The sequence below is a fragment of the Manis javanica genome, chromosome 4 (genome assembly GCF_040802235.1).
Source record: "Manis javanica isolate MJ-LG chromosome 4, MJ_LKY, whole genome shotgun sequence".
Lineage (NCBI taxonomy): Eukaryota > Metazoa > Chordata > Mammalia > Pholidota > Manidae > Manis > Manis javanica.
In genome coordinates this window covers 100,655,551-100,667,631 of record NC_133159.1, presented here as the reverse complement: position 1 = coordinate 100,667,631, position 12,081 = coordinate 100,655,551, and the positions used below count along the sequence as shown (strand labels likewise).

The window sequence follows — 12,081 nt, the reverse complement described above, 5'->3', positions numbered from 1 at the left end:
CGTACACGTGGTGCGCTCCGCAGGATCGGTGGGGTCGGAAAGCGAAGACAGGCGGAAGACTTCGAGAGACTTGCGATGCCGGCCACTTGTGGGACAACACAGGGATCCACATCCGGCCGCTGTGGGACGAAAGAAAGGCGGGCAGTCTGAGAGACTTCCCAACAGCGAGAGAGCCGCTAAAGGGGCCATGCTTCCACACAGCTTGCCGCTCAGGAGAAAGGACAGGTGCGCCAAACTGCCCGGGTGCACTCTGCCCGGCAGGCGGGGGAACATTCAGGAGCTCCGGGCGCTCCGTCCCCCGGCTGGCCTCGCAGCTCCGAGGCCCCCTACCGTGCTGCGACTGATACACGGCCTGCCTCCCCGCCGGCACCGGCCTGCAAAACGGCCGCCCTCCCCCACCCCCCCCACCTACGGCAGCTTCTCCCTGCGTGCTCCGCAAACTGGCCCTGGCAGTGGAGACGGGCAGTGCGGCCGGGGAGCAGGAAAGACCTCTTTCCTCCCGGCAGGGGGAGGGCACCGGCACCACTCCCCTGGTGAAACCCTGCCATCCCCCCAAGGGCTGAGCAGCTCCAGAGAGTAAAGCTTCTGGGAGCTAGAGGGCGCCACCTACCAATATGAACCTTCAAAGGAACCTGGCAACTGGACTCAAATCAATCTTCCTGAGAAAGAGATCTCAAAATAAACATCAGGAGCATACGTGCTCATCGGAGCTACAGAAAAAAAACTGCCCCTGTCTCTTGAGTGCAATTCCGTCTCTGTCTCTCTCTGTCTCTGTCTCTGTCTCTCTCTGTCTCTCTCTCTCTGTCTCTCTCTCTCTCTCTCTCTCTCTCTCTCTCTCTCTCTCTTTCTCCCTGTCTCTCTCACCAGGAGCTCTGCTGAGGCCCTGTTCTGAGAGGGATGCTGCGACAGCCCAGCAGGAATGGCACGGCTCTCGGGTCCACCCCGGCCGGTGCCAGGACAGTCCCACACGGGCTCTGACTGAACTGCAAACGGGGGACGCCGCACGTCTAACTCCGCAGGAAAGACAACAGTGCCGCATGCTAGCCTTCCCATTAATGGCTGGTGGCTACGTGGCTCCACCGATACCAGGTGACGTCAACACCCCGGGCTTTATCTCCTTGGCAATCTTTTTTCCCTATGACCCTTGAAAGCAGCACATGGAAAGATACAACCTACCAGTCTCCGCACCATCTCACCTCTCAGCTTTACGCTAGATGTTCCTGCATCACAGCTTCTCCTCTTCGTTCCAGTTTTCTCGGCCGGTTGGTGTTCTGGGAAAAGAAAAAAAAAATTAGTCAAGACTTGGAATGAAACGGTAGGGGGTATAAGATTCTGTTTGACCACCAGCAGTAGACCCAAAAGACATCCTTCAGTATGGGAGAATATATTCACCGATGACATATTTGGTAAGGCGTTGCCATCCAAAATATGTATCAAGAGCTCACGAACCTCAGCACACAAAAAGCAAATGACTCCCCATTACAAAATGGGCAGAGGATCTGAACAGACACTTCTCCACAGAAGCAGTTTCAGGTGGCCGACAGGCACATGAAAAGATGCTCCGCATCACTAACCATCAGAGAAATGCACACTGAAACCACAATGGGGCATATATCACCTCACACCAGTTAGGATGGCCTCCACCCCAAAAGACAGACAACAACAGATGTCGGCGAGGGAGTGGAGGAAAGGGAACCTTCCTAGACTGCTGGTGGGAATGTCAGTCAGCTCAACCATCGTGGAAAGCAGTATGGAGGTCCCCCAAAAAGCCGAAAGACAGAAATACCATTTGACCCAGGAATTCCTCTCCTAGGAATTTACCCTAAGAATGCAGGAGCCCAGTTTCAAAGAGACATATGTGCCCCTATGTTGATCGCGGCACTGTGTACAACGGCCAAGAAATGGAAGCAACCTACGTGTCCACCAGGAGATGAATGGGTAAAGGAGAGGTGGTCCATACACACTAGGGAACATCATTCAGCCATAAAAGAGAAAGAAGAAAAATCTTACCGCCATTTGCAACAACACGGATGGAGCGAGAGGGGGTTATGCTCAGTGAAATAAGCCAGGTGGAGAAAGACAGGTATCGAAGGATTTCGCTCCTCTGTGGAGTATGAGAACAAAGCAAAAACGGAAGGAACAAGACAGCAGCAGACTCACAGGACCCAAGAATGGACTAACAGTTGCCAAAGGGAAAGGGACCTGGGAGGATGGGTGGGAGGGGAGGGAGGGATAAGGGGGGAAAAGGGGCATTACAGTCCGCACACGTAATGTAGGGGGTGGGGGGCCACGGCGAAGGCAGTATAGCACACAGAAGACAAGTAGTGATTCTAGAGCATCTTAGTACACTGATGGACAGCGACTGTAATGGGGCCTGGGGAGCGGACCTGATAATGGGGGTGGGAGCAGGGGAGAGGGGGAGTCTAGTAGCCACAGTGTGTTGCTCATGTAATTGTCCATTACTGACACCACACCACACACACACATACAGAGAGAGAGAGAGAGAGAGAGAGAGAGAGAGAGAGAGAGAGAGAGAGAGAGAGAGAGAGAAAAGATTCTAAGTCCCCAGAGAGACAGTCAGTAGAAAATAGGCCTTCCGGCCACCATGGATTCTTTCTGTTTGGTTTTGACAGGGCCCAGTCATAGATTCAGTGGTACAGCGAGGCCTTCCTCATTTTTTCTCACCTCAACAACCGAATTGCCGTGATAATATGCGTCTGGGCTTTTGAAATCAGTGGGTTTTACGATGTTCACGAATGTCAAGAAGTCATAACCAGATACAGAGGGAAGTTTGGACGCTCAAATAAACACGTCACTCCACAACACACTCTTTGCTCCCAACTGCTCCTGTCTAGAACTTGGGTGTTCCTTTCTACTTGTCCCTCGTCCTATCAGCGGTGATCACGCCGATGTCCCTCAAACATGGTGGTATGAGCAAAGCACCAAGTTTCCTCTTCTGTCTACAACAGGCCTGTGGTACAGGTCCTCTCAGATCTCAGAGGAAAAGCAGTAGCAGCGGGAGAAAACCCAAAGACACAGAAATAAAAGACGGTACAGTACAATGAAAACTGACACAATGAAGGCAAGAGAAAAGAGACTTCTGAGACCCATACTTAATTCCTTCAGAGACACGAAAGACGCCGCCCCCATACAACAAAACTACACCACTATGGAAAAAGCACAGGCAGAGAACAAGAAGAGATCTGGAACCCGACCCCACGGGGCCAGAGGGAGGAGTCATCACGACGGCGGCAGCGGCAGCAGCAGCAGCAGCAGCATCTGGGGCCTGCCCCCCACACACGCTCTGCGCTCATCGCTGTTAAAGGTTAAGACTGTGGGGCTCGGCTCGCCGGGCCTCTCCCTAAGCACCCGGGGGTATACACGGCGGGGACCGAGGGGTCGGCGGCGGCATCTCGCCCGCATTTATATTCCGCACGGTTTGGAACATAACACATGGTTGGCGAAGGAGCGGGCGGCACCAGGTACCACTGAACGGGCAGCTGAGCTCTGAAGCCGAGTCCAGCCATTCACTGTGTCACCGCTGTTCAACAGATCCCGTTACCTGAAGGGTGATGTGCACGAGCTTACACACTCAGACCTGATATGGGAGGTTCTCGCCAAGTACGGACGGAGCAGGGAGAAGAGGGCACGCCTAAGTGAGAGTGCACGGGAAGGAAGCCTCCAAGAGGAGGTGACTAGAGAGCTGGGTCTTCAACGATCCATGTTCTTCTGCTGGGGTGAAGTGTCTTAAAAACCAGAGGTAAGAGGTGGGAACCCCCAGAGGAAATAATTCAAAGAGACGAGAAGGCACGAGACAGGGTCTTTTCAAGGAGCAGGGAGCTGGGCTCACAGGGATGGACATGTAGACAAAGTTAAGGCCAGGCCGTGAGTTGGGGCTGGAGAATTTCACATTTTATTCCGTAACTAACAGTGTCAGTGCTTCCACAGAAAAACAGTGAGCAGGCAGGGCCTAGGTCCACCAGGAAAGACCCGAGAAACCAGAAGCAGGGTTACTAGACATGGGACACGTAACATAAAGGATGAACTGTCAGGATCGGGAATGGACAGGCTGACTGCTGGGAGGAGGCAAGGTGGCCCCGCAAGCTTCCAGCCTGGCTGACGGGCAAGCACGGCGACACCGTCGAGACGAAGAAGTCTAAAGGAGATGCCTTTAAAAACAAAAAGTGTTTCCCGGTTTACTGTGTTGTGTTATTCACGTACGAGACACAGGCCCCCAAAACTAGACCAGAGAGAAAATCGGGGTGGCCAGGCCCAGTCAGAATGCGGGATGTGGCTCTGCTGAGACCTGGTGGTCCCTGGCCTACGCTTCCCGTGAGAAGCAAAGAAAGAACCTGCCCGCTAGCTAGGAAGGCAAGTCACGGGGTCTGCGCCCTCCCCTCAGAAGTCAGCCGCCTGGCTGGCCATGGCCAAGGGCGGGCCGTGCCCTGGGCGGCCTCTGGGTGGCTCCGCGCCGGGCTGTGAGCAGGCCCCGGCCTCCGGGACCGCGGGGTGGGGTGGGGGAGGGGGCACGGCACTGGCCGCCCGCCGCACCCATGCAGAGCCGGCACCCGGGCGGGCTGAGCTCTGACAGACGCGGGCACTGCAGCCCTCGACGGTCTGCACGGTGGCCTCGTTGGTCCAAACACACCCGCACGGCCCTCAGCGGGCAGTCCCGGGGGCTAGGGATTCGACTGGGGTTGGCCTGGGGGCCGCGCCGTGGCCTTGGCCCTGGCCCAGGGTCCTCTCTGGGCGGGGCCGGTGTGCTCAAGGCAGTGGGGGCTTGGTGACCCGGCCCCTGGCTGACGTCACAGTGGCCCAGGCCGCTTTGTGATGCGTCCCCTGGCTGACACACGTAGCAGGCTCGCCCTAGCTGGGCAGCTCAGTGCGTGCTTGGCCTGAGAAGGAGTTAGCGGCAAAGGAGACCCTCTCCCTAGCTTCAGACCCTTTCCTCGGACCGTTTGGCGCACACCACAACCCATTTTTCCGTGTGGACAGTTTTCTCCTTCCTAAGGTTCGTGCCCCACCGCGCCCGCCGCCTCCCCAGCCCCACTTTCCTCGCCCGCCGGTCCTCCCCGTCCCCGGGACGCTGCCCCCTCCCCTCCTGCCAGGGAGCAGCCCGCACCTGCCCGCTGCCCTGGTCACAGGCTGTTCCACCGGGATCCCGTGCCCTTAGCAGCTGTCCTTTCCCACTTCTCCCAGCAGAGTTCCCACTTCCCCGGGGAGCAGTCCTGGGCCTCTGGACCAGCCTAGGCTCCCAGCAGGCGGCTGGAGAGAGACCACCCAGACGAGCTCCACCTCGGCAGGGCACACGGGCACCACTACCAGCCCGCCTCAAGGTGTCCTGCCTCTGCAAAACCGCCATCCAGAGTCAGCCACCACACAAGGCCGTGGGCGGCACAAGCGCCGGCCCGATGGCGGCCTCTGATGCTCGAGGCGAGCCGGTGGACAGGACGCCACCGTCGCTGGCCGTCGTCTCCCGGGCACCCCCGGCCGCACACAGGGCCGTGGGCAGAACCACCACCGCCCGCCTCCCGCGCACCTCGGACGTCCACCGCGCGGGCGGTCACCGTCCGGTCTCCCCGGGCCTCACACGATGCCGTGGGAGGCACAGACGACGGCCTCGGCCCTACCCGGAGGTCGGACGGGGACCCGACGGGCACGCCACCGCCCTCGGGAGAGACAGCTACAACCGCCCCCGGGGCCCAGACGAGGCCGTGGGCCGCACCACCGCCGGCCTGCCGCGCGCCTCGGACGCCCACCGCGAGGGCGGTCGACGTCCTGCCTCCCCCGGCCCCACTCGATGCCGTGGGAGGCACAGGCGACGGCCTCGGCCCTACCCGGAGGTCGGACGGGGACCCGACGGGCACGCCGCCGCCCTCGGGAGAGACAGCTACAACCGCCCCCGGGGCCCAGACGAGGCCGTGGGACGCACCACCGCCGGCCTGCCGCGCGCCTCGGACGCCCACCGCGAGGGCGGTCGACGTCCTGCCTCCCCCGGCCCCACTCGATGCCGGGGGAGGCACAGGCGACGGCCTCGGCCGTACCCGGAGGTCGGGCTGGGACCCGACGGGCACGCCACCGCCCCCGGCACAGACAGCTACAACTGCTGCCCCCCGGACCAAGACAAGGCCGTGGGCAGCACCACCGTCGGCCTCCCGTGCACCTCAGAAACTCAACGCGCGGGCGGTCACCCTCCTGCCTCCCCCGGCCCCACTCGATGCCGCGGCAGGCGCAGACGACGGCCTCGGCCCTACCCGGAGGTCGGACGAAGAGCCGACGGGCACGCCACCGCCCTCGGGAGAGACAGCTACCACTGCCGGCCGGGCCCAGACAAGGCCGAGGGCAGCTGCACCGCCGGCCTCCCGCGCACCTCGGATGCCGACCGCGCGGGCGGTCGTCGTCCTGCCTCCCCCGGCCCCACACGATGCCGTGGGAGGCACAGGCGACGGCATCGGCCCTACCCGGAGGTGGGGATAGGACCCGACGGGCACGCCACCGCCCTCGGGAAAGACACCTACATCTGGCCCCAGGGCCCACATAAGGCCGTGGGTACCACCACTGCCACCCCGAAGGCCGCCGATGACGATGAAGAGGAGGCGATGGACACGACACCACCCTGGCTGGCCGTCACCCTCCGGTCCCCCGCAGCCCCACTCGAGGCCGTGGGCAGCACCACCGCCGGCCTCCCGCGCCCCTCGGACGCCCACCGCGCGGGCGGCCACCACCGTCCTGCCTCCCCCGGCCCCACACGATGCCGTGGGAGGCACAGGCGACGGCCTCGGCCCTACCCGGAGGTCGGGCTGGGACCCGACGGGCACGCCGCCGCCCTCGGGAGAGACAGCTACCACTGCCGGCCGGGCCCAGAGAAGGCCGAGGGCAGCAGCACCGCCGGCCTCCCGCGCACCTCGGACGCCGACCGCGCGGGAGGTCGTCGTCCTGCCTCCCCCGGCCCCACACGATGCCGTGGGAGGCACAGGCGACGGCCTCGGCCCTACCCGGAGGTCGGGCTGGGACCCGACGGGCACGCCGCCGCCCTCGGGAAAGGCACATACTAGTCCCCCCGGGCCCCCCACGAGGCCGTGGGCGGCACCACCGTGGGCCTCCTGCTCACCTCAGACGCCCACCGCGCTGGCGGTCATCGTCCGGTCTTCCCTGGCCCCAAACGATGCCGTGGGAGGCACAGCCCACGGCCTCGGCCCTAGCCCTAACTCGGACTCCGACCCGGTGGACGTGCCACAGCCCTCGCCAACGGCACCCACAGGGCTCCCCCGGCTCCAGGCAAGGCCTATGTCCGTTTATAGGGGCTTCACATCCTCCTATCCATGTAACGCAATCCTTCCCAGAGCATGTGTGTATATTGTATGTTCACACTAAACCCTGTTTTTGCTAGTACGCCTCTGCTCTGTTTACTCTTTTGACTCGGCGACAGAGGAAGAACACACATACATGAGTGATAGTGTTCTGAGCCACACTTAACTATGCAACGTGTTCCATGCCCCAGTGACTGGGATGTGGAAGTCGCCGCGTTTTCTGACTGCGCGTGCGTGCTCACCGCGAGGTCTGCGTGCCGAGCGTTTAATGGATGACAACCCAGGGGGAGGCAAGTCCGGGGGAAGGAGGCCGGGTTGGCTTATTATGCGGCCCCTTCCCTCTCCTCTCCTCTCCTCTCCTCTCCCACTGCTCTGAGCTCACCGCAGGCTGGGGAATCCCTGCGGTGGCACAGGAAACCACTCTTATCATTTTGGCTTTTAAACATGTTTAGTTCTGTATGTGTGTGCCTCGTGTAACTGAGACTTTGGCCGATCATCCTCACGCACTCCCACTTCCCCACGAGAGAACGCATTGGGCATCCAGGTCCTCGAGGCTGGAGGAACGACAGAAGGAACTGCTTCTGCCTGCTGCATGATTATTGAAAATTCAAGCTTGCTTAGAATGTATCAAGTAGCTTAGTAATACCAGAAAAGGTCCTCTCTTTAATGACTGGCTGGCCTGACTCTAACCTAAACTGCTAAAATGTCGAACCACGTTGAGTTACAACTGTGCCCGCTTCTCGCTGACCCTAGAGTCTGCAGGGTCTCCACCAGACTTAATACACGCAGAATTCCTAACTTGTGGAGACCACATCCTAGTTGGAGGGGAGGAAAGAGACGATCGACACCTGTAAGTCTTCCGGTAGCTTAGCCGGTAACAGACACTACGAAGAATAAAAAGCAGGATATGGAGGCCTGCGATTATAGGCAGAGAAAAGCAGGGCTTTCAAAATAAACAGTGGACAGGGGAAGCCTCACCAGGGAGGTGGGACTTGAACAGTCTAGAAGGAGGTGACTGAACCAGGTGTCTGAGGGGAAAGCATTCCATACAATGGGATAAACTACTGAAAAAGCCAAGAGGAAGTATACTTGTGCTCTTCAGGGAGCAGTCAGTCAACAAATGCGGCTAGAATACAGTCAGCAAGGAGGGAAAAGAGGACCGGGGACAGAGATATAGGTTGAAGTCCCTGCACCACCATTTACTAGTTTCACAATCACACGCTGTTGACTCGACGTGCAAATGTCTCAATGAACCCAGTGCTGTCTCTACGGCCTAGTTACCTTGCAAGTTTTTGGAAACATAAGTAGGTAAGTGACATATAAGCCATCTTGATAACTGTTCATAAAGATAGATGGGAAGACAAAAAGATGATGATAGATAGATAGATACATAGACAGACAGACAGACATACAGATAGATGATAGATTAGATAGGATAGATGATAGGTATAGATAGAATAGAATAGATAGATATAGATAGATTAGATAGATAGATAGATAGATAGATAGATAGATAGATAGATGATAGATAGATAGATAGATAGATAGGCAGGCAGGCAGGCAGATAGGCAGATAGACAGACAGACAGACATACAGATAGATGATAGATTAGATAGGAAAGATGATAGGTATAGATAGAATAGAATAGATAGATATAGATAGATAGATAGATAGATAGATAGATAGATAGATAGATAGATAGATAGATAGATAGATAGGCAGGCAGGCAGATAGGCAGATAGATAGACAGACAGACAGACAGATAGATAGATACATAGATAGATAGATAGATAGATAGATAGATAGATAGATAGATAGATAGATAGATAGATAGATAGATTGTTAGATAGCCATTTTGGGTTAACTGTTCTGTACATAAGGATAGATGGGTAGACAAAAAGATGATAGGTAGATGACAGATGACAGGTGATAGATGGTAGATTAGACAGATATAGATAGATTAGACAGATGATAGATATTCACAGATTAGATGAATAGATTGACAGAGACGATAGATAGATAAGATATATATAGATGACAGATAATAGACAGACTAGATAGGATAGATGATATAGGTAGGTTAGATTAGACAGATTGGTGATAGATATTGATAGATTAGATAGACAATATATATTATATATGTATGTATGTATATATATATATATATATATATATATATATATATATATATATATATATATATATATACAGAGTTATGGACTGAATTTTTGGGCCGTTACCTCACCATCTCCCCCTTCTCCTAAACCCCCGCCACCACACACCCACACCCACACCCACACCCACACCCACACCCACACACACACACACACACACACACATCCATGTTTGAACTGAGGCACGGTTGAAGCCCTAACCCCCACTGTCATGGTATGGGGAGGTGGGGCCTTTGGAGGAAATTAGGTTCGGAAGATATCATGAGGGTGTGGGTCGAGTGGCCATTACGCAATCAGTGCTATTAAGAGGAACAGGGGACAGAGCTTTCTCCCTCAACCCTGTGAGGACACAGCAGGGATGCGGCCATATGCAAGCCAGAAGAAGGGACCTCACCAGGAACTGAACCTGCCTTGGTCTTGGACTTCCGCTTCCAGAACGGCGAGAAATCAGTGTGTATGGAGTAAGCCCCCACTCAGGGACAGGCTGTTTATCAACTTGAGTAGACTAACACAGATATGTAGGTAAACAGAGACGCACTTAGACGATGGATGGAGAGAGCCCACGCATAGATATTTGTGCTTAGGTGTCTGCATAGGTATCTGTGCCCATCCACCTCTGCACTTTGAAGTCCGCTCCCTATGGGGGGAACACCAGGAGTACAACTTATGCACACTCTTTTTAAAGCGTGGGCTGCAATTTCCGATAACTGGGGTCTCCGTGAAGTCTCAGCCGTGTGCGTGTGCGTGTGCGCGCGCGCGCGTGCGTGTGTCTGTGTGTGTACACCACTGCCCCTATCGGTCTACAATCACAGCAGACGCAAAAGTAACAAAGGAACGTGGGAGAGGGCAAACATCTTGCAGACTCTGACCAGAAAGAGCAAAATTTCCCACTAGCCTCTGGGGATATCTTTGCCAAGTGTTTCTACGCAATTTTAGAAAGATCTTCCTGGGAATGTTGCTGGGACCACTCTGAACCATCAAGTTAGTTAAATAAGCCAGGACAGGAGAGCAGCAAAGAGCACCCGCGGTGTCTCTCCTATGTATCAGGCCGAGGTGTACAAGGCTTTAATTCTACTACATCACTTCACTTCATCTCACCAAGGCTGACGTGGGATGACCTTATGCACCACCTTCATCCACGAGTAGAAAGTTACTTCAGAATCACTTCCCTTAACAGGAAACAAATAAATGCAGGGACATGAACATTCCTAGAATTCCTGCCACCATCACCCCACTCTTTATGCTCAGCACCCTTTTCACATGAGCATGAAACATAGCTCTCGACGCTACTTTTCCATCTCAGACAGACCTCACCCACGTCTAAATGCCTAAACGCACTGAAACTCCACCTCCACCTTGACAGCAGAGGGGAGCAGTCTCCCCCACAAGCTAGCTGGCCTGCCGCCTCAGCAAGCCCATGGGCCACCGGCCCACAACAGCCCCGCGTGTCACCAAAAGGTAGTTCCCTTAACCAGTGACTACACGCATGCTCTCTGGAGATGGGCCACCCAGGTGACATCGGCGCACAGGCACAAGGACCTTACTACTGGGCATGCACCTGCCTCGGCCCCCACGCAGGCCAGCCAGGGTGCTCCCTGCGTGGGGCCTCGGACACGCCCCGTAGCTCACGCAGCCGGCCCCAGCAGGACCGGCCCCGGGGCAGAGCAGCCGGAGGGCACCAACCCGCCCAGGTTCAAGAGTCCAGCCCGCCAACCACACCATCCGCACCCAGCAGACTCGGGCCACCTACCCAGGAGACGTTCCCACCCCTAGCCACTCCTCTCAAGACCCAAACACACAGCTAACTCACATAAACAAACACAAGGAACTGAGACTGAGAAGGAGGACACAGAGGAATGAATGTGCACCCAGGGACAGCACGTCGACAAAAGTGAGAAAAGAGATACATAGATGGACAGACGATGGACAGATTAGGCTGATGTACGTACATATAGACAATAGATTAATTAGATAGATAACAAAGATGGGAGTAGATAGATACATGATAGATCATAGAGAGACAGAAGACAGACAGATAGGAAGGCATAATACTAGTAAACAAAGCTATCCTTCACTCCAGACCACCTACGTGCCGTGCTCCCTTCCAGGAGACTCACTTGAGATCCAAGGACACAGACACACGACAGGCCGAAGGGGTGGGGACAGGTACCCTACACAAGTGAAAGTGAAAAGCAGAAGAAAACAAACAAAAAAAAAAGGGTTTCTGTTTGAGTCCCCAGAGGCAGTCAGTAGAAAACAGCCCTATCCTAGCCACCGTGAATTCTTTCCGTTTGGTATCAGCAGTGCCCTGCCATAGATTGAGTGGTACGGCAACGTCCTTCTCATTTTTTCTCACCTCAACAACTGACTTGCTGTAATAATATGCGTCTGGGCTTTGGACATCGGTGGCTTTAATGCTGTTCACGAATGTCAAGAAGTCATAACCAGATAAAGAGGGAAGTTTGGACGCTCAAATAAACACGTCACTCCACAACGCACTCTTTGCTCCCAACTGCTCCTGTCTTAGGAACTGGTGTTCCTTCTCACCTGTCCCTCCTCCTATCAGCGCTGATCACGCCGATGTCCCTCAAACACGG

General features: G+C 55.9%; 1 protein-coding gene across 1 annotated transcript; it reads left to right on the top strand.

Annotated features, from left to right (window-relative positions):
• The first annotated feature begins 1,281 nt into the window (after nt 1-1,281).
• LOC140848952 (uncharacterized) lies at nt 1,282-8,786 on the top strand. Its single transcript, XM_073234460.1, has 2 exons — nt 1,282-5,011; nt 5,203-8,786. The coding sequence occupies exon 2, from the start codon at nt 5,412-5,414 to the stop codon at nt 7,053-7,055; it is 1,644 nt and encodes a 547-aa protein (XP_073090561.1). The 5' UTR covers nt 1,282-5,011; nt 5,203-5,411; the 3' UTR covers nt 7,056-8,786.
• The last annotated feature ends 3,295 nt before the right edge of the window (nt 8,787-12,081 follow it).